Consider the following 24,665-nt stretch of genomic DNA (forward strand, 5'->3'; position numbering starts at 1 on the left):
AATTTCTCAAGGTGCTCTGGCACCCTGCTTGATTTGTAACTCCAGTTTGCAGGTATTTCTAATCTAATGATTGGTCTTTAGGGCAGCTTTTTGCAACCAAAGAAGCATTTTGTATTTTTGTACAGGTAATCCTTGACTTACAACAGTTACAATGGCACTGAAAAAAGTGACTTATGACCATTTTTCACACTTATGACTGTTGCAGCAAACTGTCATTAGGGCAAAGAAGCGATGTCACATGACCAGCTAGCCATGCCCACCCAGTCACATGACCAGCTAGCCATGCCCACTCAGTCACATGACCACCAAGCCTTGCCCCCAAATAAGCCATACCCACAGAACCGGTTGTTAAAAAATTTGAATCCCATCACTGAAAAGAACCAACAGACACATCGGAATTAGGACAGTCTTTTCGAGACGAATGGTTCAATGGTAAGGATTATGAAAGGTCTATGAACGAATCTGAAGTACCTCTGAGGTACTTCCCTCAACACTGTCAAACTATTTACTAAATCTGCACTACTATTAATTTTCTCATTGTTCCCATCACCCATCTCTTTCTACCTATGACTGTATGAGTGTAATTTTGTTGCTTGTATCCTTACAAATTATGTAGATATCTATTGTTTCCTGATTGCTTATTTGTACCCTATGACTATCATTAAGTGTTGTACCTTAGAATTCTTGATGAACATTATCTTTTCTGAATGTTATCTTTTCTTTTATATACACTGAGAACATATGCACCAAGACAAATTTCTTGTGTGTCCAATCACACTTGGCCAATAAAAACAATCTATTCTATTCTATTCTATTCTATTCTATTCTATTCTATTCTATTCTATTCTATTCTTCAGAGAAAAGATGGATTTTTAAAAAAAATCCTGTCGTCTTAAATTGCAGTCTGATTAACTAACCAAGGAAACACTGGAATGTTTCAAAAATTCTCTCTCTTTCAGCAAGGTAATCCCATTCCAAGATTAAATGAAGAACTTGTCTATACTTTTTTTAATCTTTAGAAAATCTAAGTATTGGGCTCTGGGCTTTGAGGAAAGTGTGTAGTAGAGAAATTAATGTCAAGTTATGTTCTGTTCCTGTCTCACAAAGTTCTCTTCCTATTGATTCTCAAAAAGAAATTGTCTTTTTGCTTATTTATGGGTCATGTGGACAAAGCCATAGTTTTTGCAAGATCCACATTGTGCTTTAATATTCAGAACTCTGTGTCTGTATAAAGTCTTGACTCATGCTAAACTCCTGATCAACCTATAGTCCTGTTGGTAGCAGTATGGAAACAGTTTGCCATTTCTTTCTTCCAGGATATTTTTAACCCTATCAAACTAGCCTATAGTTCTATAACTTCTATTCATCCCCATCAAGTGACAATTATATCTGATAGTTTTTAACTTTTCTGGAATTGAAATCAGCCATGGGTTGCCACTTGCTGAGATTCTTGAGTTTAGACATGCCTATATTACTTTGTCAGTAATATGATCGATATGAAGATAAGGATATGTTTAATTATTTATCTCTCTAGATATACAAAGCATACCCAATGTTGTGAAATACATATCTTGTACATTAAGGGGCAAGCAGGAAGAAGAATGAAAAGAGAAAGAGGTGTCACACAGAATCTTGGTGACAACAATTTATTGCATAAACATTAATTGCTAAATATCTCAACAACAACAATATGGTCCAAAATGCAAAGAAATAAATAATTACGGTGAGTGGAGGAGCTGGAAGAATAGAAGAATATTATCTCTACCATACTGTGGTATAGGGCAGAATTATTAAGTGAAGAGATGAAACTGATTAGAAGAACCACTCTAAATTAGACAGCCCAAGTTCACCATCATAATAAAATCTCAAAATCTTTCTTTCTTGTTCCCCAAAGAGTTATTGAGTTGTTCATAAATAAATTGACAGTGAAAGAAAAATGTATGGACTGATGTGTTAAAAATACAACACATTGTTTAAAATTACGTACTGTGGAAAGCTTTCTGTGAGAAAACAGTATATTTTGCCTGTGAATGCTGTTTACACAGGTGGCTAAACAGGTGGCTGTTGAATTCCTGTGATCCTGTGGTAGATATGATGTCACCAACTAAATATAAACAAAAAGAATACTTGTCTTCTGAGTAAAGATATTCTATCTGATGTTCTCTGCACGAATGCAGAATGAACCTATCATTTAGAAACCTAATGTTAAGCACGTGTCTCATACAATCTATCACATGCCAATATGTAGGACTCAATAAGGCTGTGGAGTAAAATTAAGGATTAATTTAAAGTGTTAATTATATTTAGGCACAATAAAAAAGTAAATTACCTTCCATACTCTTAATTCTTCTTTTTATAAACAATCATTAAATACAAAAGCATTGATTTTTCCTTGGAAGTGCAAAAAGAACCAATGGAAAAAATGGTTTTAAGACTGAGAAAAAAGAGAAAAACTTCAGTATTATTAGGACTAATATAAATTGTCCATTATTTCAGAACAATTATGATAAGACATAGAATGAATTTAAGAACGTTATGCTAAGATGGGAGAAAACATAGCTGTCATTTGGGGGTAGAAATTCCATGATAAAAATGAATGTGTTGCCTCAAATGAAGTTTATGTTTCAAACAAATATTTATTCTGACAACTCTTGTTCCATTTAAGTAGTAAAGAATGATGTATCTAGGTTTGCATGACAAAGGAAAAAAGCAAGGATTAAATTTTAATTGCCATAAAATGCAAAGAAACAAAGAGGATTGGGTGTTTTTCATCCTGCTGCCTGGTTTTGATGAAGGGGTAATTCCTGCTGATGAGAAATAAAAGAATCTTAGAATTGGAAGAGCAAGACCTGAAGTTTGGATGGCATGTCTTTCTATGGTATAATAAAGTTAAGGCTAATATAGCTTTTAAAAGTCACTATATTAAAAAGTGCCATATTGAGAATATAGAATAGATATAAACCCAGATTTTAGCAACTTTCAATTCAGTTATTCAGTCTGCTAAGGGAAAGAACCCAGCTTCCATTTTGGGACAACCTTCTTTTAATAAAAAAAGATAAATATTAATCAAATGTATCAATTGTGATAAAAAGAGCCACACAGCAAGATGTGCAAAACTGCATTACTGCCTGACAATAGACACAATCGTTCCAAATATAGGTTGTTGCCGAATCTTCATCCCAATATTCCTGAAGATGACATTAAACCTCACTAGTGTAAATGTTGAAACTCAAATACTTTGGCCACCTAATGAGAAGGAAGGACTCACTGGAGAAGAGCCTAATGCTGGGAAAGATGAGGGCAAAAGAAGAATGGGACGACAGAGAATGAGGTGGCTGGATGAAGTCACTGAAGCAGTCGGAATGAACTTAAATGGACTCCAGAGGATGGTAGAGGACAGGAAGGCCTGGAGGAACATTGTTCATGGGGTTGTGATGGGTCAGAGATGTCTTCTCAACTTAGAAATAGTGAAAAATGTATAATAAAAGCATCCATAATAACAATCAGAAACTTTGGATCTGTTATTCTTCAGGTCTAAGTCAGTTTGATCTTTGACATAACTTTCTCTGATTTAAGCTTTAATAGGGATTTGACTGAAACCAAATACTGAAAGGCCACAGTAGAATAATTTGCGAAGGCTACGTTACTTATCCAAGATGAAAGAAACTGATCAGTGAGATAGATTGAGACAGGACCTCACCCCAGAAAATTGGTTTCAAGCAAGGTTACAAATGATAAATTCTCATGTGGGCCTCTATGGAAACACAACTCAGTTCTATCTGAAGAAATCTGACAAAGGTTAAGGAACAACAAACCCTTAAACTCTTATATATTTTGATCAGATTATTTCCATAACCATTACACCTGCGTAGGCACAAAGTTGTGCCCTGTGCGGCCAAAGGAGTAGCATCTTCATGAATTAATTACAAAAATTAAATCATGTTTACTTAAAGCATGAGATTCTCAATGTATAACAAGATGTACATCAAAACAGGATATAAATTATTCACTTTTCCCTGCCATGGAGTGTGTTCTTTGTACATTACAAGATAAAGTAGGAGAATATCACAGTATTATTTTTAGGTGCATCACCTCCATCCATTTCTCTTCTTCCTTATTGAACCCAATATTAACTGGGTGTTGCCAATTAAGCTCTTCACAACTGTGGCATCTTTACCACCCACATTGGAAGAAACCACCCACAGTATTCCTTTGCGCTACAGTGGTTTTAAATGACAGTGTGGTGAAACGTGGCATGAGATACCTGTAGCAAAAGACTAACCTGGTGTCAACTAAGAAGGTATTTATTTGCGGTTACTATTCTAAGGAGGTTCCAAATATTTATTTCAATTTTTTTTTCCTCCTTCATAACGCAGCAGTATAATTTTGGGTGGTAATATATCTATTTCTTCCACATTTGATTTGACTTTTGATTTGATTTTCATTTTGTTGGAGTAGGTAAGCTTTATGAAAACACCAGCTATCCATTAATTATTTCTCAGCAAAACTTTCTGTAGTTTTGACAGCTAATAAAATATTACGAGGTAGATGTTTAAGTTTGCTAGGTGTTTTCAGAATGCTGATGTTAAATGGAAAGATAGGAATTGTGGCAGTTCATAGCTTTTACGGCTGCCCTAATAGAGAGGGTCATGAGCATCCATCCATAATCCTCAGTGTCTTCAAAATTACAGTCAGGATTTAATGAATGCATGTATCTTGTCAACTGTACTGATTTTTTGAGATTCGTTTCTTCTGTTTCTCTTATCCTCTGGGGAAAAAAAAGAGAGAAAGAAAATGTGGAGGTTTATTGTGTTAGCATACCTAATACGAGGATTGACAGGCTATGAAGAACTTATGGGACAAAAACGTGTTGTGAATCCAGAAACTTATATGAACGTTGTAAGTTATATGATTTTATATTTTATAAATAATGAAGTAGAAGGGGGTCTGAAATGTACTCTTAAGTGTGACCGCTTGCTCTTTCCCTTATGGCAAAATCAGCACCATTCTTTTCCAACCTCCAAATATATTGATATCAGTAGATTGATTGTGTGCCATCAAATCAGTGTTGATATTTAGCAACTACATTTTCTTCTTGATGATCTGTCCCTAACTGGTCCTTCAGGTTTTCCAGTGGTGCAACCACTGCCATTGTAATTATCTACTCTTTTATTGATCAGCTTCTTCTCCTCTTTCCTTCCAACTTTCCCAGTATTTGAGTCTTCTCCGAAGAACTAAGTCTTTGTGTAATGTTGATATCGGACTGATCAGAATTTGTCAGGGAATGTAGATTTAATAGCTGTAAGTTGATGGAAGGTTATAAGCGGAGGCAACTGAAAGCTGATGCAATGGCAATGAGGCAGCAGGGTTACTGCCACTTTAAGAAGCTGGCTAAGAAGCTACTATATAAGGGAAGCCATTAGAATAGAATAGAATTTTTTTTTTATTGGCCAAGTGTGATTGGACACACAAGGAATTTGTCTTGGTGCATATGCTCTCAGTGTACATAAAAGAAAAGATACGTTCATCAAGGTACAACATTTACAACACAATTGATGATCAATATATCAATATAAATCATAAGGATTGCCAGCAACAAGTTATAGTCATACAGTCATAAGTAGAAAGAGATTGGTGATGGGAACTATGAAACGATTAATAGTAGTGCAGATTCAGTAAATAGTCTAACAGTGTTGAGGGAATTATTTGTTTAGCAGAGTGATGGCCTTCTCCTTCTCCTCATGTTCTCTCCTCGTGTATCTCCACGTATAAGTCTGTATATATTTAGCTGTATATAAACCACTATTAATTATCTAAAGGCTTTGTGTGCTGTGTTTTTGCTCCTGGGTTTATTTCATATTACTAGTTACGCTGCCTAAACTCTGAGAGAATTCCTAGTTAACTAGTCCACTGCAATCAAGATTACTGATACAGGAATAATTATATCACCATTAACACTACATCTACACACATATTTACATACTTAATGTTATGGATCACTATTTCAGCATTCTTAATTTTAACAGAAAACAACAATATTCCTACCCCAATGAATACAAATCCAGATCTATAGTAGAGTCTGGTCTTTTCCATCTCTTTGTCATTGTGTGTGTGGGATGTGTGTGTGTGTGAGAGAGAGAGGTGGGAGGGGGAGGGGGAGAGTTCTTATGTTGTACATGATCTACTAGCTGATGCTTGATTTTAGCTTTAGAAAAAAAAATAATCTTATGTGAGAGTTAATTGTTTTTTTTCTCTCAGAGTCAGATGATTTCCCACCATGGTTATGCAAGTGAAGAGTATGAAGTCTTGACAAAGGATGGTTATTATCTAACAATAAACAGAATTCCCTGGGGAAGAAAGAACATTGCAGTCATAGGTATCCATTTTTTAAAAAGTCAAAGTCAATGCTGGATCTATTAAGCTGATATCAAACGTTTAATAGTCATGCCAAGGCAGGAGGATAAATGTATGTTTTCGAGATTTAACATGCTAAAATGGAGTCGACTTCAGAAACAGCTGGATCTCAAAACATATTATTATATGTACCTCATGTGTAATATTAGAAAATAAGCCTCTCTTGCAATCAATGGTCAAATCCATGCAGTTTGGATATTTGGCTGTATAATGTAGTCTAGAATACAATAATATGTGACCAAAACTTCATAAAGTTATTAATTATAAATACTACAATATTATGAATGTTTAAGAAGAATGGAACGTTCATTTTAAAAGTTTTGTTGCCATGGCTTGAAAATTCTACTTGGTAACATTTTATTTAAATATCTGTCTATCTATCTATCTATCTATCTATCTATCTATCTATCTATCTATCTATCTATCTATCTATCTATCTAATCCACAAATCCTATAGATCAAAAGCCTGTTGTCTTTTTGCAACATGGTCTATTTGGAGACGCCAGTCACTGGGTGGAGAACATGGCCAACAACAGCCTTGGTTTTATACTTGCGGACGCAGGCTATGATGTTTGGCTGGGAAACAGCAGAGGAACAAACTCATCTCAAAGGCACCAGACTTTCTCAGTGGATCAAGAGGAATTTTGGAATTTCAGGTAGTTTGAATCACAGTTTGAAACCGTGTTCCCATATTGAGCTAAATTAATAACATGCTAGCATGTTAGTTAATAACATGTCCTATTTTCCCCTGTGAGGTGAGTTGGGCCAGAGTTCCCCAAACTTTTCAGCTTTGTGGACTGGCGGCAGTGTGGAAGGGAATGGTTCTATGCTTTCACAGCACGGAAATGAGAAGCTCCATTTATGTGAGCAACAGGCATGCACGCCTACCGTTTGCGCAATTGGAGTACATGTGTTTGCTCGCCTGCCACTTCTGCAGCCCAGTTCCAAAAGGCTCCAGGCTCGGTAGTGACGGTTAGGGACCCATGAGTTGGGCTAAGACAGAGTGACTGGACCAAAGTCAGTCAGTCAGCTTTCATGCCTAAGGCAAGAATAAAGTTCACAATCTCCTTGTTTCTAGCCTGGTACCTTAACCACTAGCTCAAACTGTCTCCCCAAGTCAAAGGTTAGCCAATTCTATATGACTGATGGAGCCAAAGGGCTTCCTGAGGGAGCTTAGGGTTTTTCTGGAGGGTCTGATGAGCTATTGCTGAATCCATGGTTGCAGCTTCTAATGGACACGTTACTGGGGCTTTAGCTTTGATTGTCTCTATGCGGTCTTTCTCCCCGTGCTGATCCTGGAATGTACATTGCTTTTCTGAGGAACCCCCGAAAATGAAGTGTGTGAAAAGATTCCTGAAGTGCTATTGAAAAAAAGTAGAAAAATAGGGACCACCTTTGGTGGGAAGGTAACAGCGTTCCGTGTGCCTCTGGCGTTTAGTCATGCCGGCCACATGACCATGGAGACTTCTTTGGATATCGCTGGCTCTTCTGCTTTGAAATGGAGATAAACACTGCCCCCTAGAGTCAGGAACGACTAGCGCATATATGCGAGGAGAACCTTTACCTTTACCTTTAATCATCCATATTAGGGGCTGCATCATGGCAATAAGGGCAGTGAAATGCTCTTTGTTCTTGCCTGTTTTTGGATCTCATGGTAGCCTAATGACCCTATTAAAAGTGACCTGGTCTTTGCTGGGGTTGAAAGATCACCTCCAGGTCCACTGCGAGGAATAGTCTTGCTACACGATAGATAACTCTAGGTTGGACTCCGATTGATCAATTCCAGTTGAGGCCTTAAGGCAAAATGTTGTATGATTGTCTGAAGTAAGTTTGATCCTGTAACTCGCTAAGAGAGAATCTGTTAGCTTGGCCACATGCTTGTTAGATCCAACTCCTTCCTGGATGGTGAAAGCTGCCTGAGAGGTGACTTATGTTTGGGTCCATATGATGGTGTCAGCCTCTTTCAGTGAAGGGATGATTCAAGTGGCCCTAAAAGAAGTGATGATGCGCCCAGGTCTCAAAAAGTGATTGCTGGATCCAGTGGTTGCCAGTTTTCCCATTTTAGGAAAGGTGGTGGAAACAGTGGCTGGTCTTCAAGCATCAGAGGACCCTAAAGAAAGCAAATTGTTTGGGGCCATTTTAATTGGATTTTAGGTTGAGGTTAAATATGGTGATGGCATTTGTCATGCTTATTGATAACCTGAGGCAGAGTTGGGTCAGAGTTATGCTCTTTAATCTCTCAGTGGCTTTTGACACTATCAATTATGGTATCCTTCTGGACTGGCTTGGAGAGTCGGGGTGGAAAGCAGCTTTTACTGAAATGTTTGAAACACAGTAAGTGAAATTTACTTATTTATTAACAATTACAGTTTTTAATATTTCATTTCAGTTTCCATGAAATGGCCATGTATGATCTTCCAGCAACAATAAATTTTATTTTGAAGAAAACCAAACAGAAACAGTTATACTACATTGGTTATTCTCAAGGCGCTACTATTGGTATGATAAAATGAAAAACCTTTTATCTTTCTTTTATTCCCCTCTTCCTCTTTCTCCTTTTCTGTCTCTGTCTCTTATCTTGGTGGTAATGTAGAAGGTCTCGCATGTTGTTTGGGGCCACTTTTATTGGACTGCTTATCACAAGAAGCAGAGGCAGTGGTGGGATTCAAATTATTTAACAACGGTTTCTTCCAAATGACCAGGTGAGTGGGCGTGGCTGGGAGGGTGTCATTTGACTGAGTGGGTGTGGCCAATTTTACATCACTCATATGGATGTTGCCTGTATGGGCCAGGAGGAAAGAAAGATCCAAACTCTCTCTCTCTCTCTCTCTGTGTGTGTATGTGTATATGTGTGAGAAAGAGACAGAGGAGAGAGAGAGAGATAGAAGAGAAAGAGAAACAGAGAGAGGGAGGGAGGGAGGGAGGGAGAGAGAGAGAGAGAGGGAGAGAGAGATGTTAACTTTTTAAAAAGCCCAGAGGGGGGTGAGGAAGATAAAGTCGTGCCAAAGAAATTCCAGAGTGGGGGCAAGGAAAGAAAAGGAATCCCTGCTCTGAAAAGGGAATATCCTCCCAAGAAAGCAAACAAGCCCATTGGGTGCAGGAGGCAGTGCATGCTGATGTGCCAGGAAAACTGCGCATCTTTTCCTTTGCAAGCAAGTTATTTAGTGCCCTTAAATAACTGCGAGAACCGGGCTCACTAAAGTAGCGCCAAAACACCCTGTGCAGCTTCTCTAAAGATTGCTAACAACTCAGCCTGCCAACCTTTCCTTAGAGAGGACCTGCTGCAGATCCGCTTGGCGAGGAATTTGAGGTTAGGTTGCTAGATCAGGGCTGAGGTGGAGGCTGGGGTGGTTGCAAACGTGTGGTGGCCCGGAGGGTTGCAGCCTTTTGCAGGTTGCATTGCCAAGTGGTGGCCCGAGAAGGCTCCCCACCTCACCAGCTGCTGGTTGCCAGCAATCCGGTTGGTGAGCTTGATCACCCCGCTGATGGCGAAGAAAGAGTGACAGTGGCATTGCTCTTCTCTGCCCTCTGCATGCGCCATCATCGCTTTCACCGTTTCTTCTGCCTTTCTGCCTGTTGGCAGCCAGCCGAAGGAGGTGGAACCATGGGCAGAGAAAGTAGAAAGGAGGCTGGGAAAGCGAAAACTGCCTCAAACAAAGCAAGCAGGCACCTCTCGCTCACCCCCCTGCCTGCCTGCTAACCATCCAAGCAACCCTGGGCAGCTTAGTGGGACAGAAAAGAGCACTCCCACACATGTGCAGAGAGCTGCAGGTGCCGCCCAGGCTCCAAAAGAGACATCGGAGCTGGTGCGCTTTTCCTGCTTCTGCTGTAGCCATTTTGGGTAAGTGGAAATCACCCATGAAGAAGATCCAGGGTCTGTGTTTCAGAGCCATAGGTCCCAGAGAAGGCCAGAGGCAGGAACTGGTGCATCCTCTGACCCAAGGCGAAGGGCGAGTGGGCGGCATGCAGGTGGAAGGATGGCGAGAGCCAGGCCCGAAAGATGGCCTAGCCTTGCAGTATCCATCCCAAGGCGGCTTACCTTCGTGAACAGCCGCAATGAGCAGAGAGGCACGGAGATTAGCAGCCCTGCATGGCCAGGGTGGTAGGCAGTGGTGAAGGCAATGTGCAGAGATCAGCTGGACCGCATGGTCTGAGCACACGAATAAGCAAAGGAGCCAGAGAGTAGCTGGGTGTGGGCATGACTCTAGCACCAGCCAAGGTGGGTGAGGTGAAATAGGGCTGGGTGAGGTGGTGTGGGTGGGGCCAGCCAGTGGGGCCAGCCAGTGGTGGAATTGCCGGTTCACCGAACTGCACAGAATCTTAATAACCGGTTCACCTGAATGGTCCAAATCGGCTGAAGCCCACCTCTGAAAGAGGGTACATCTACAATCTTACCTGGTAATGTTTAAAAAGAGACTGAAAATAAAATAAATCCATGTTCTCTCTCTGTACCTTGATGCTACTTAGGACAATGATGGCAGTCTGGAGTTGAAGGAACATGTAGACTATTTCACAATTTCATAGGGATCTTCCAAACCTAATCATGAGGGGTTTATTCAGATGGTTGATTAGGGTAATCTGGTGTTTTCCCAACAGCCTGTTAAGTTAGTTTGTCAAGAAAGACAATTAAAATGGAAACACGGGAAAGGGGGTTAACTGAAAATATTTTCAGGGCCGTGATATGCTTCAATCCCAGTAATCTTTACCATGCAGTAAATCCCTCAACAGATTCTTCTGAAAGAAAGCACAACCCTTGATTTTTGACGAGAGCTACATTTCCATTCCCATTCTGAGAGACATGATAGGGCAATACTGGCTTTCCTCCTTCCCTCCCTTGCTTCGTTGCTTCCCCATTTTCTTTCTTCCAAAACTCCCTTCTCTTTATTTTTCTTCATCCTTCCTTGGAATCAAACCTTTCTTAACAAGAGGAATGGAACCTGCACCTTCCAGAGACCTTTCGGAATGAATCTGAATACAACATGAAATTAGGCCAATGGGTTACTAATGTCATGGTCCGCCAGCAGCCTGTGGACCTGGCAGCGGAGTCAGACAGTGAGGAGACTGGGGAGGACAATGGGCCAGTCCTGGAGTCAGGGAAGGCCCGGATGACGGCTCTGCATCGGTGGCAGAGTTGGGGCCAGGGCCATCTGGAAGCGATGCGTGGACTCTGGAGTCTCCAGAGGCGGACAGCAGAGAGGCAGAGGAACAGGAGGAGCCTGTTCCTAGGGCACGCATGCAAAGAGTTACCAGAAGGCAAGAGCAGCTGAAGAAAAAAGGACAACTCAGGAGTAAGGCCAGAAGATGATTGGCCACTCCCATAAGGCTTAAAAGAGCAGCAATGAGCCGTTGGGTTCTTTGTAGGAAAGCATCATTGATTTCCATGCTTCTTGTCAACGTCTCTTGAACTTTGCGGGGGGTTTGCCAAGAAAAGCCTTTGGCATGCTGCCAAAGACATCAAATGTTGGTGATAAGGCCAATGGACTGGTTATTAAGAATTTTGTTTTGGGCAAAGCTGAGAATGAATTAATTCTCAGCTGTTTTAATAAAATAAGTTTGTTGAGGACTGAATTGTATTTAGTAATCACTACTTGGGCCTTGGTCACAACAACTAATAGATTCTGCTTAGCTCTAAATGGCTACTTTTGTTTTCTTTATTTTTTTTCCTTTTAGGCTTCATAGCATTTTCAGCCATGCCAAGACTGTCTCAAAAAATCAAAATGTTCTTTGCTTTAGCTCCTGTGATCTATTTTATGCATGTCCCAAATCATCTATTGAGAGTGTTGTCCTCACTTTCTCAACATTCATTCAAGGTATTAATTCATTGATCATTATTTTATGACGGTTGCAACTGAAAAGGTAAGATGACCCCCCCCCAAAAATTAAGACATTCCCAAATTGCTGCCACCACAATTCCAATTGCCACATACCAGTAAGAATTAGAGTTATCTAACCTATCATTTTTATTATATGATTTTGCACAAACATAAAGATGAATACAGTATTTATCCATGGAGGGAGGGAAAAGCTGAGAAAAAGCTGACTTTCATTCTTCACGAAGGGCTAGAATTCAAGTCTGCTACTTCCAGACCAGCGTCTTTAACTGCTACACTGACCTAGCTCTTGTTTGCAATTACATGTTGCAATAGCAGAATTGTTACAATATATAGTCAGTGTAATTTTGGGGTAGGTCAAATGTTTCTGGCTCAAAACTCAGAAGAAACCAGATGAGTTTAGCATGCCTTAAATACAGGGGTGAAATGCTCCGAGGTTCAGAGCGGATTGGCCGATCCAGTAGCAATGGCAGCAGGTGGTTCGGAGAACCGGTAGCAAAAATTCCTGCCTCCCCGATGCCCAGCTGAGCCATGCGATTGTCAGAGCCTTTTTTTTTTACTTTTAAAAGCATTTTTTAACAACCTCTTCAGCTGAAAAAAAATGCTTTGAAAGCGTTAAAACAAGGCTCTGACAATCCCAGCTGAGGTGCCTAATTGTTAGAGGCTTTTTTTTTACTTTTAAAAGCATTTTTTAAAGGTAAAAAAGCTAAGCAAAAAATGGGGGGTGGGGAGTTTGTGTGTGTGTGTGTGTGTGTGTGTGTGTGTGAGAGAGAGAGAGAGAGAGAGAGAGAGAGAAAGAAAGAAAGAAAGACGGAGGGAGGGAGGGAGGGAGGAAAAAGGAGAGGAAGGAAGGACTACAAACCTGGCACTAGACGCAGCTTCAGAGAATAATCCAGGGCTGGAAGGGACCTGGAGGTCATCTAGTCCAACCCTGCTCCAGCAGGACATTGTTAGTGAGTTTCTCTCTTTTGATCCCCCAGTCACATAGCCACCCCCACTAAGCCATGTCCACAGAACCAGTAGGAAAGAAATTTAGATTTCACCACTACTTAAATATCACCATCATCCTCATCATCACCATCATCTATGGTTTATCTTATTTTTACAGCAAATATTGGGTGACAAAGATTTTAGGTTTAGCCACAAGCCTGTGAAAGACTTCATGATGAAATTATGTACAACTGCATTTATACATCAATTATGTCCAAAACTCATTTTCTTTCCTGGTACTTACAATATAACAAATCTAAACATGGTAAGTAAGTCTTCCTTTGAAATATATTTCTCTGAATGTTGTATTGGTTGTGTTTTTCTACATTTTACAAAGGTTTCATCATGAAGGCAAAAACTAAGCTTTCAAAGGATGGAAACATTCATTTGAAAGAAAGATTTTCTTGAGAATCTTTTGTTTCACTCACCCACACCCTTTTGAAATGTTTTTTTTTTCAATTGAGTTTTAGGGAAAAGGCAACAGAAATAATTTCTGTAGGCCCTGCAGAGGAGCCCATCCATCCATGGTTGTATAGTCACATTAATCAGATGGCTCATAGATTTCATTTTATCAATACAACTGGCCTATAGAATATAATCCACAAAATAACTTTAGTATTTCAGTATTTTGGCTACAATGTACAAAATGGAAAGCTCAGAATAGCCCATTCAGAAACTTCTGAATCTGGCTCAGTCCTTCGTTCCTTAAAGGCTACTTAATTTCCAGTAGGACTAACTTTCCTGTTTTTGACATTACTAGAATATGTTGTTATTTTAGTTAATTAGGCCAGTTTTTGAACTGCTATCTGAAATGGCTGAGAAATGAGGTGTTTCAATTAAAAACCACTGTAGTTTATAACATCCAGGATATACAATTGTATTACCATGTTTCCACAAAAATATGACCTACCCTGAAAGTAAGTCCTAGCTTGATTTTTACACATGTGCCCAATATAAATCCTACCCCCAAAATAAGGCCTAAGAAAGACCCCGTCCACTCCAAGGTGTACAGGTAAAAATTAAGCTAAGGTGGCGATGGGGTGGTGGTGGAGCTGCCCTACTACTTCTTGTGACCAAGGCCCAAGTAGTGATTACCAAACACAATTCAGTCCTCAACAAACTTATTTTATTAAAATAGCTGAGAATTAATTCATTCTCAGCTTCGTCCAAAACAAATTCTTCATAAACAGTCAATCGGCTGCTCTTGCCTTCTGGCAGCTCTTCGCATGCGTGCACTAGGAACAGGCTCCTCCTTTCCTCTGCCTCTCTGCTGTCTGTCTCTGGAGGCTCCGGAGTCCACGCATTGCTCCCAGATGGCCCTGGCCCCATCTCTGCCTCTGACACAGAGCCCTCATCCGGGCCTTCCCCTGACTCCAGGACTGGCCCATTGTCCTCCCAGCCTCCTCACTGTCTGACTCCACTGCCAGGTCAGCAGGCTGCTGGTGGACCACAACATTATTTACCTTCAGACAGTTGCAGCCAGGCCTCGTAGATCCTGACACCTGCTTTGCCGGTCCATTTCTTTTGCAGCCAGCAAGGCTTTCCTGAAGGCCTCTGCAGCCAATAACAGAACTCTGGATCAATCTGGACCTCTGTTATCAGCTGCAGAGGCCTTCAGGAAAGCCTTGCCCACCACAGGAGAAATTCTTGAAGGCCTTTGACAGCAAAGAAGAGGCCAGTGGCAATGCATGCAAATAAGGTGGGTCAGTAGATGACATCCCCTAAAAATAAGACCTGGTGCCTTTTTTGGTGGCAAAAAACTGTAAGACAGTGAATAACTTGCTTTCTTCTGCTTTTTTCTGACTTCACTGGACAAGGAATAATGGAGGCATTATAGATCAAAGACATGCTAACAATTGAAATCCTTCCTCCCCCACCGCCCCAGTTACGTGTTCTTTTTTTTTTTTTTTCATAAAAAGTTTTATTTTTACAATCATATCAAATAATTCATCCAATGTACAGTTGTATACAATTAGTCGGGCTTGCCCAGTCACCACCCCTCTTTTTAACACTCTTCCCTCTTCTACCTTCTTTTACTTTCCAAACCTTCCTCTCCTTCTCTTATCTACATCCGCTCCTCCCTCCACCCTACACCTTCCTTCTCCCTCTACTATCCCTCTTCCTTCCTCTTCTCCTCTTTCCTACCTCCTACTCTCTCTTTTCTCCTCCTCACCGTTCTAAAATGGTAACTGGGCAGACCCGATCCTACATTAATTATATTTCTTCAATAATCCCTGTACATTAACCATCACTCCATCTCTACCAAACCCCCAGTTCCCTCCCCTTACCCCCACCCCCATCCCGACTTCCCAGAACAAAATGCAGGGTATCAAAACTAACAATCATAATCCAAAATAATTCCTAAATTATAATCTCTAGTCACACCACACTTAGTCACACTCTCAATTCCCCTCTCCTTCAAAAATATATCTAATACAAAATATTTCCTAAATTTACTCATATGCTATTCAATATTTTTTTTATCTGATACTTATTTTAAATATAATCAATCCACATTTTCCATTCTAGAATATATTTTTCTAGTGTATAGTCTTTCAAGTAAGCGGAGATTTTTGTCATCTCTGCCAGATTTGATACTTTGAGTGTCCATTCTTCGATTGTAGGTAATTCTTCTTTCTTCCAATACTGAGCAATCAAAAGTCTTGCAACTGTTATTAAGTTCAAAATCAATTTAGTCTCTATAGCTGTATAGTCCATAATTATTCCTAGTAGAAAGAACTGCGGAGTAAACTTAATCTTCTTTTTCAAAATATTCTGCATGATCCACCATACTTTAATCCAAAATGCTTTAACTTTTTTACAAGTCCACCATATATAATAATAAGTAGCATCTTCACAATCGCATCTCCAACATTTAGCAAGATCTAATATGTGTTTCTTGTAAACAGGTAATGTCATTTTTAAATTGTTTCAAATAATGAAATACTTTCCTTCTCTTCTACGGTGAGTTCAGGCCATTAACATTCCAAGATAGGAAACTTTTGGAACACCAGCCGCAGATCACATTTTACTTTAGGCCTTGCTCCTCCCACTGTTTCCGTTGTAGTAGGTGCCAGTTGTTGTTGTGCCTTCATCTCTTGTTCCTTGCGTTTAGCAGCAGCTCTTGTCAACCTTTGTTCTTTTGAATCTAAACCCGTCGTAGGTATTTCCAACACTTGTAATAAATCTTCTTCCATCACAATCTGTTCTTGTACCTGCTTCACTTCTCTTTCCTTCACTTCAGCCTCCCTTCCTCTAGCTTCCAATGGGGGAAGACTTCCAACTTTTAATACCTCAACATAAAATTCTCTTGCTTTTCCAACCGTATTGAAACGATATACTTTCCCTGCATAATATACTATTATACCAGTTGGAATATCCCATCTATATTCAATCTGATGTTTTTTAAGTTCATTCACCAGGAAGGCAAATTCCTTCCTAGCCCTTAGCATTTTTGGTGGAATTTCCTTTAATATCAAAATATCTTGACCAGCAATCTGAATCTTCTCCCCCTTATATGAAGCTTGCAAAATCTGATTTCTCACTGTTCTGTTTGTAAAATAAATAACAACATCCCTTGGCAACTTTTTTTGCCTTGCTATCCAAGAATTCACACGATATATTTTATCAATTTGATAAGCCACATCTGCTGGACGAGCTGCTAATATCTCAGCAAATACTTCAGAAAAAATTTCCCTTAAATTCTCTTCCTTATTTTCTTTCAAACCTCGAATTCTAAGAGCAAATTCCATATTTCTATATTGTATCAAAACTATTTCATCCTCTGTTTTTTCCATTTTACTTTGAAATTCATCCATTTTATTTTCTAATTTTAAATTATGTTGCTTAATTTCTGCAACCTCCTCCTCCAATAAAATCACATTCGTTGCCAAACTTCGTACTGCCATTACAAATCCTTCTTTAACTTCTTTATTTCCCACTTGAATTTCTGATATCTGCTCTTTCATTTCAGACATCTCATCAGTTATTACTTTAAATTTTTCTTCTATAAAGCCTTTTAAGTTCTCTTGTAACGCCTCTAAATTCAATGTTCTAGTCTCTGCTGTATGAGCTGGAGAGGCACCAGCTGATAAAGTTCCAGAGCTCTTTGTTACAGTAGACTTTAATTGTTTGGCTGCCCCCAGTTACGTGTTCTTGATAGCGATCTAACCCCATGAATCATAAAGATAAAATAACAATTCCTAATAATGAAGTTCTTTGTGAATGATAAGCCAAATGAAGATATTGTACATTGGACTGGGAACATGATATTGGACTGTACTGTGCATTTTATAACTATTTCCCTACTCATGCATTCAGCTAGGCAATGGTCATTTTATGGAGCAATTAGCATGTGTCTAAAGAAGTCTTTTAGGAGCGATGTAAATGAAATCTTTCTGGTAAAGGAAAACAGCAGCTGAAATTCTAGAATATTGTATTCTTGATTTACTCATGTGCAACAACCTTCAGATATTTCTAACTCTTGAAAAGCGACAAATAAATGTAACTAATTTCAAAGCTGAAAGTATTTCAGCCAAGATCTTAGCATTCCAGGTAAGGTGGATCATAACCTGGAACCTTTCCTAATGTATACGGGTTGATACACATTCTTACTTTAGACCAGGGGTCTCCAGCCTTGGTCCCTTTAAGACTTGTGGACTTAAAGCTGGCTGAGGAACTCTGGGAGTTGAAGTCCACAAGTCTTAAAGGGACCAAGGTTGGAGACCCCTTGCTTTAGACACCAAAACTGGTGGGCAATCTGGAAGGGTTTCATTGCTGGTTGTGAGACAAAGAGCACCTTTGACTGAGATTTACCCAGTTCTAAAGCAAGTTTCTGTGTTTCTGTGGCACGGTCACATGATATCACTCTTAGTAACAGAGTTCTCAGTACAAATTGCCCTCATAACACAAGGATTACCTAAGGCACGGGTGTCAAACTCACCGTGTCACATCGCTGTCACATAATGGTTCATGACATTTTTCCCATTCGTGGAGCTGGGGTGGGCGTGGCCTGCGTGTGATGCATCCGGCCTACGGGCCACCAGTTTGACACCCCTGATCTAAGCTGATTTCTCAGGTGATGACAAAACCTATTACTCTGCTCTGCTAAAAGTAGGCTGCTACATCTTCTTTCAAAAATGAGCAATGCAAGTAAATATTTCCTTTCACCAGTTGTCCAATTTCTTTTTTTTAAAAAAAATCTATTGACTTTTCAAATCTCTACAGAGCCGAATTGATGTATATGCAGCTCACTATCCAGATAGAACATCAGTTAAAACCATCTTACACTGGAAACAGGTATAATGTCTTTAATAACCCTGGTTAAATTATATGACATTTTAACCATCAAAGTCTCTTGATATGTGAAATTTGCTCTGATGCGGAAAGCAATAATTTCCAGGATTCTCTAGGTTGCCTGTCCCAACCCCTTATTTTCTGGATGTGCTAATCTACAAATACTATTCAGAGATTTATGAGATTTATGGTCCAATGTCCCAGAAGAGCACCAGACTTTGAAAGTTTATCATATTAAGGAATATTAAGTCTGCATTATTCACTTAAGCATTATATTTGCCCAACAAATGTTCCGTTGGAAGAAATAACCATCTGGTTCAGTTCCAAGCTGGGAGAAAGAAACTGGAAACATGGAAGTTGGAAATTTTTTTTTAGAATTTTTTTTTTATTGTCCAAGTGTGGAATTTTTTTTTTTTTTTGCATACGCTTTCAGTGTACATTTTGTGCATACGCTTTCAGTGTACATAAAAGAAATGCTCATCAAGAATTCCAAGGTACAACACTCAATGATAGTCATAGGGTACAAATAAGCAATCAGGAAACAATATCAATAAAAACCGTAAGGATACAAGCAACAAAGTTACAGTCATATAGTCATAAGTAGAAGGAGATGGGTGATAGGAACAATGAGAAGATTAATAGTAATGCAGATTTAGTAAATAGTTTGACAGTGTTGAGGGAATTATTTGTTTAGCAGAGTGATGGCGTTCAGGAAGAAACTGTTCTTGTGTCTAATTGTTCTGGTGTGCAGTGCACTGTAGTGTTGTTTTGAGGGTAGGAGTTGAAACAGTTTATGTCCAGGATGTGAGGGGTCTGTAAATATTTTCACGGCCCTCTTTTTGACTCATGCAGTATACAGGTCCTCAATGGAAGTCAGGTTGGTAGCAATTGTTTTTTCTGCAGTTCTAATTATCCTCTGAAGTCTATGTCTGTTTTGTTGGGTTGCAGAACCAAACCAGACAGTTATAGAGATGCAGATGATAGACTCAATAATTCCTCTGTAGAACTGGATCAGCAGCTCCTTGGGCAGTTTGAGCTTTCTGAGTTGGCGCAGAAAGAACATTCTTTGTTGTGCTTTTTTGATGACATTTTTGATGTTAGCTGTCCATTTTAGATCTTGTGATATGGTAGAACCTAGACATTTGACGGTTTCTTCTGTTGATACTGTGTTGTCTAGTATTGTAAGAGGTGGAAGTATGGAAGGGTTTCTCCTAAAGTCTACCACCACTTCTACGGTTTTGAGTGTGTTCAGTTCCAGATTGTTCCAGATTGATTGAAAATGATGAAGCAGAACCACATGTGACTCTGGGCAGCTGACCACATGGAGTTGAGTGTGAGGGGGTTTTATACCTTTTCTTGGGCTGTGAACCTGAGCTTCCTCATTCTGTGCATGGCTGTTGTCAGACTCTCATGGGGCTATGTAGGGGTCATGTTTGTCTGAGCTAGGTTTGGTTGAAGTTTGCTAGGAGGGGTGGAGCAACTGAGATGTTGTAATGAAGGAACTTGTGTTCTGAAAGGAAAGGGTATTAGGCAATTCCTATTGTGGTTGAGGGCTAATCCTACCTTTGTTCAGACTTTGCTGCAGGCATTTTTTGCTGATGAATAGAGCTACCTAGATACTTGGCTACTTTCAATAATCTCTTTATCTCTTAAGTGCTGACATCTGCTGAGGGTTATTAAGAAAGGTGGGGGCTGCTTTCTCCCTATAAAAAAACATGTTTCTCAACTTCTCATCCAGAGAAATACAATATTCTACCTTTTTTAATATTTCTCAAAACATTTCATTCTTCTAGGAGCGGGGTGGGTGCTAACTTTCTACAGTTCTTCAGCTAGAAGTATTTAAAATGTAGTTCTATTTATCCAAGCCAAGCTGAAAGTTCTTTTTCAAAAGAAGATTTTTTTTCTTACCAGTGCTCAACAGCTTCTCTTGATTTCAATAAACATTTTTATTATTTTATATGAAGCCCATTTCCTTTTTCCTCTGAAGTTTCTCAGATAGCAAATGGGAAATAACAGTTCTTTTGATCCTAGTCCCAATATTAAAATATATAATTGTATTTTTCTATGTCTTCCTTTTACCCGTATAGTACTTGCTCTTTGGGCTGGCTGTGATTATAATCACAGAAATGAGTATATACTGTATATAGTATCTAATGCTTTCTCTGATGTTTTTGATAGATGGTGGATACAAAATTGTTCCGCTATTTTGATTATGAGGACAAAAATCAGATGATATATAAACAGGTAAGAGGGAAAAGTTTCAGAAAATAAATATAAAATAATTGGAATATTATATCAAGAACCTGTATTATAATAGGCTTTGAGTAAAAGAACAACCGCAAAATATATTAATTAATTAAAAACTCATATATCAACACCATGTGTATCATTTTTAACTCTGGCATGGCTATATACCCATTTTTTAAAAAGATTCTTTGATTATGTAACGGTACTTTGTTTATATAAAGGTGCTTTATTTAGGTAAAGGTATTTTGATTATGACTTTGAGTTATATTTTCCTTCTTATGAAATATTTCCACAGTGTCCATTCTTATTATTACTATTCCTCTATTAAAAAGAACGCATACATACAGCAATGCATGCATATAACCAGCTGTGATACTATCATAGTTTTGTTTTGTTTTAAAGAAGGAGATACTATGAATTCCTCCATTGGACATGAAAGATAGCAATGACAAACAATAAAAATAACAATGAAAGAGTAAATGGAAATAACTTTTTCAGTCTCATCTTCTTTCTCTTCTCTCCTCTCCTCTCATCCCCATCCTATCATTTAAATCAGGGGTCTCCAACCTTGGCGACTTGAAGACTTGTGGACTTCAACTCCCAAAGCTCAGCCAACTTTGCTGGCTGAGGCATTCTGGGAGTTGAAGTCCACAAGTCTTCAAGTCGCCAAGGTTGGAGACCCCTGATTTAAATGACAATTAACATCTGATCCATATGAAAAATATAACTCTTTCCAGAAGCCTGTGATTGAGACTCAGTTTCAACACTGTATTATAATTATCAATATTATGATTTCCTTGTTTTGCTTTCTAGAGGGTTCCTCCTTCATATCAAATAAAAGACATGTTGGTGCCAATTGCAGTGTGGTCTGGGGGACAAGACACTCTTGCAGACCCAAAAGATACAGAGCTGTTACTCTCTGGTATTGTTAATTTGGTTTACCATCGCTCATGGTCAGACTGGACCCACTGGGATTTCATCTGGGGACTCAATGCTGCCCAGCGCATGTTCTTCAAAATAATTCAATTGATGGAGAAGTCTGTGTAAACCAGTAGTTTGCTGTATATTTGTGTATGCATCTGCAATACAGATTTGGATTATTTAAAAAAAAGGTGCATTCTCCGTCACAGCAGTTGCCATTTTTCCTCACTCCCCTTCCCCAGATTTATTCAACCATGAACATCATTCTCTTTTAACGACCCCATAATCCCTTGTGGGGTGAAATCTGGGCAACTGAATGGAGCTGAGTGTTTACTGACCAGATGCCCTTCCTGTCATCAATGCGGAGTTTTGTTTAGCAGATACATTCTCATTGTGCCCAGAGAAAGAAACATCAGCCTCTACCAAGGATCGAACTCACAGCCTCCTGATTGTGAGGTGAGAGTTCTACCTCTAAGCCACCGCACCACTCATTCAACCATGAACATGACTGGGATTAAAAGAATCTTGCCCTCTTGGCTTGTATTTCTTTTGGTCAGAATTTTTATTCCTTCTGGATATCTGAGTTTTCCTGTGTATTCCCATCTCTACAGGTAGTCCTTGATTTATGATCATAATTGAGTCCTAAATTTCTCTTGCTGAACATAACAGTTGCTGAATGAGTTTTGCTCCATTTTACGATCTTACTTGCCACCTTTGTTAAGTGAATAACTGCAATTGTTAAGTTGATAACACGCTTGTAAAGTGAATCTGGCTTCCCCATTGACTTTGATGGTCATAAGGTCACAAAAGATGATCATTTGACCCTGGGACGCTGCCACTGTCATAAACATAAACCAACTGCCAAACATCTGAATTCTGATCATGTGACCATGGGGATGCTACAACAATCGTGAAAAACAGTCATAAATTACTTTTTCAGTGCCATTTGTAATTTTGGTCCCTAAATAAATGAGTGTAAGTCACGGACTACCTGTATTTTTAACTACACACCACCTAGAATTGTTTTAGAGTGGACAACCTTATTACATTTAATTAATTAATTCAAATATGTGACTACAGAGATCCCATCAAGACGTATGGTTCTGCAAAGTGAGTAAAGCAAGGCTGTCAATGTTTCAAGTAAAGCACCCATTGAAAGCATAACTCCGAGGCAGGGAGATTCCTCAAAGGACATGTTTCTTGGATACATCATATCGGCACAGTTGGTGAAAACCAATTCTGACAGTTCCTGCGGTTTTCACCTAATTAAAAGAGTAAAATTCCCTCCTCCCAGGTGTCACTGGTCACATTATCCAATGAAGGTGGAAGGCAGGCTCCTCTCCTCTTTCAACAGCCACCTGTTTCAATGACCTTGATTCCCACAGGAAAGCATTTTGTTTTGACTGTAGCTGGGCTATCTACTTTCCCCCCTCCCTTCCCGCTCTCAGGCTTCATGGCAACTGATGTAAATGATGTAAATCATTTAACGTTTTAATGATTTAAAACGGGTCCCTAACCCCCAGGTCTCAGTCCACTATTGGGCCTTGAGTTGTTCAGAACTGGGCCGCAGAAGCATCAGGAGAGCACACGAGCAGCAGGCAAGCACATATGAACATGCTCTATTTTTGTCTGCAAAGCTGGAAAGGTTCAAAATATTATTAAAATATTTAGTAATATTTCAAATATTAAGCAAGTTATTTCTTTTTAATTTAGTGCTATTATTAAACAATAGGAAGCAGGGTTACACGCGGAAGCATGTGCCTTTGTTGTTAGTCAAGTCTATTTCTAGCATAATGCCATGAGTTTTTGTCATGTAGAAAGTAGGACTCCTACATTTCCTCTTCCTGCTTTTAAAATTGTCCCATTAGATCTTTAGACTTCGTCAAATTCCATATTCTCATACTTCCTCTCTTATCACCCAAATAATTATTGGAAAATAACCTTTTCTTCAAGTGGTAATTGTTCTGTTATAATGTGATAACTGCAAACTGTGTTTTGAGAGAAGGAATCCATGACATTAAATTGAGCCCATCTTATCACAATCTTTTGGTAGAATTCAACCATCACTTTAAGTCTCTATTCTGAAGATTCGTTGCCTAGTATTATTTTGTATACTGTACAAATATATACACTATACAAAATAATATCATTATTGAAATTAATTAATATCTTCCTACATGATTTTGTCATTGTGCTTGTATTGCTATTTTACCCTTAGCTATAGTCTGAAAAGGTAAACAGGAGTTGTTGAAAGGTTTCATTAACATATTTGAATGATTTTGTTATTTCTTGAGGCATGAGGATCAGATACATACATACCTTAAATATATAAGATCATTTGGCAGATAGCTTATAACATGGTCATTGTTATGCTCCTAATTAACAAATTCCATTTTGTGTTGGAGGGTTCAACCAAGAGATTGCTGAAGTTTGAAATGTGAAGAAGCATTATATTTTTGCTTTAATTATAAAGCAAACATTAGAAGTTATAATACATCTGAGTAAGCCAGAAAAAGACTGGCACATTAGACATAGAGGAATTGTTTGGTTAAATTTTTTAAGGAAAGATGTTCTGGAGTTGATGCTCTAAAATGTATTTGGGTTAGTTTCTTGGTTTGGCTGTAGGGAAAGACCATTCACATATTGGCAAATGTTATTTCGTTCCCTGTTAGTTCTCATTCATTATTTAGATATATTTCTTGGTTTGAATTAAGGGAGAAATTGTTTCTACACTGCCGTACAGTTTTGATAGAGTTATTTCTTTAGATTCTAAGGATTCTGAGTATGTGCACAAATGTAGTGGAGTAAAAAATAAGTATGTAGGGGTTTTTAAAAATAGCCTATTGTATTTTATCAGGAATGTTTAGAAATAAGATTTATCATTTTAATGGAAAATCTGTGTTTCAAAAATTTTGGATATTCAATAGACTTAGACAAATGGCAAAAGCTATGGGAGAGGAATTATAA

The 24,665-nt window shown here is 38.9% G+C and overlaps 1 protein-coding gene across 1 annotated transcript; it reads left to right on the forward strand.

Annotated features, from left to right (window-relative positions):
• Positions 1-4,171: 4,171 nt before the first annotated feature.
• LOC131201135 (lysosomal acid lipase/cholesteryl ester hydrolase-like) lies at positions 4,172-24,665 on the forward strand. The gene is made up of 10 exons (XM_058188770.1): positions 4,172-4,300; positions 4,784-4,899; positions 6,259-6,376; positions 6,872-7,070; positions 8,804-8,913; positions 12,085-12,224; positions 13,354-13,500; positions 18,462-18,533; positions 20,709-20,774; positions 21,591-24,665. Exons 2-10 carry the CDS (start codon positions 4,795-4,797, stop codon positions 21,822-21,824), a joined length of 1,191 nt encoding a protein of 396 aa, XP_058044753.1. The 5' UTR covers positions 4,172-4,300; positions 4,784-4,794; the 3' UTR covers positions 21,825-24,665.

This window comes from Ahaetulla prasina, chromosome 6, assembly GCF_028640845.1.
Source record: "Ahaetulla prasina isolate Xishuangbanna chromosome 6, ASM2864084v1, whole genome shotgun sequence".
Lineage (NCBI taxonomy): Eukaryota > Metazoa > Chordata > Lepidosauria > Squamata > Colubridae > Ahaetulla > Ahaetulla prasina.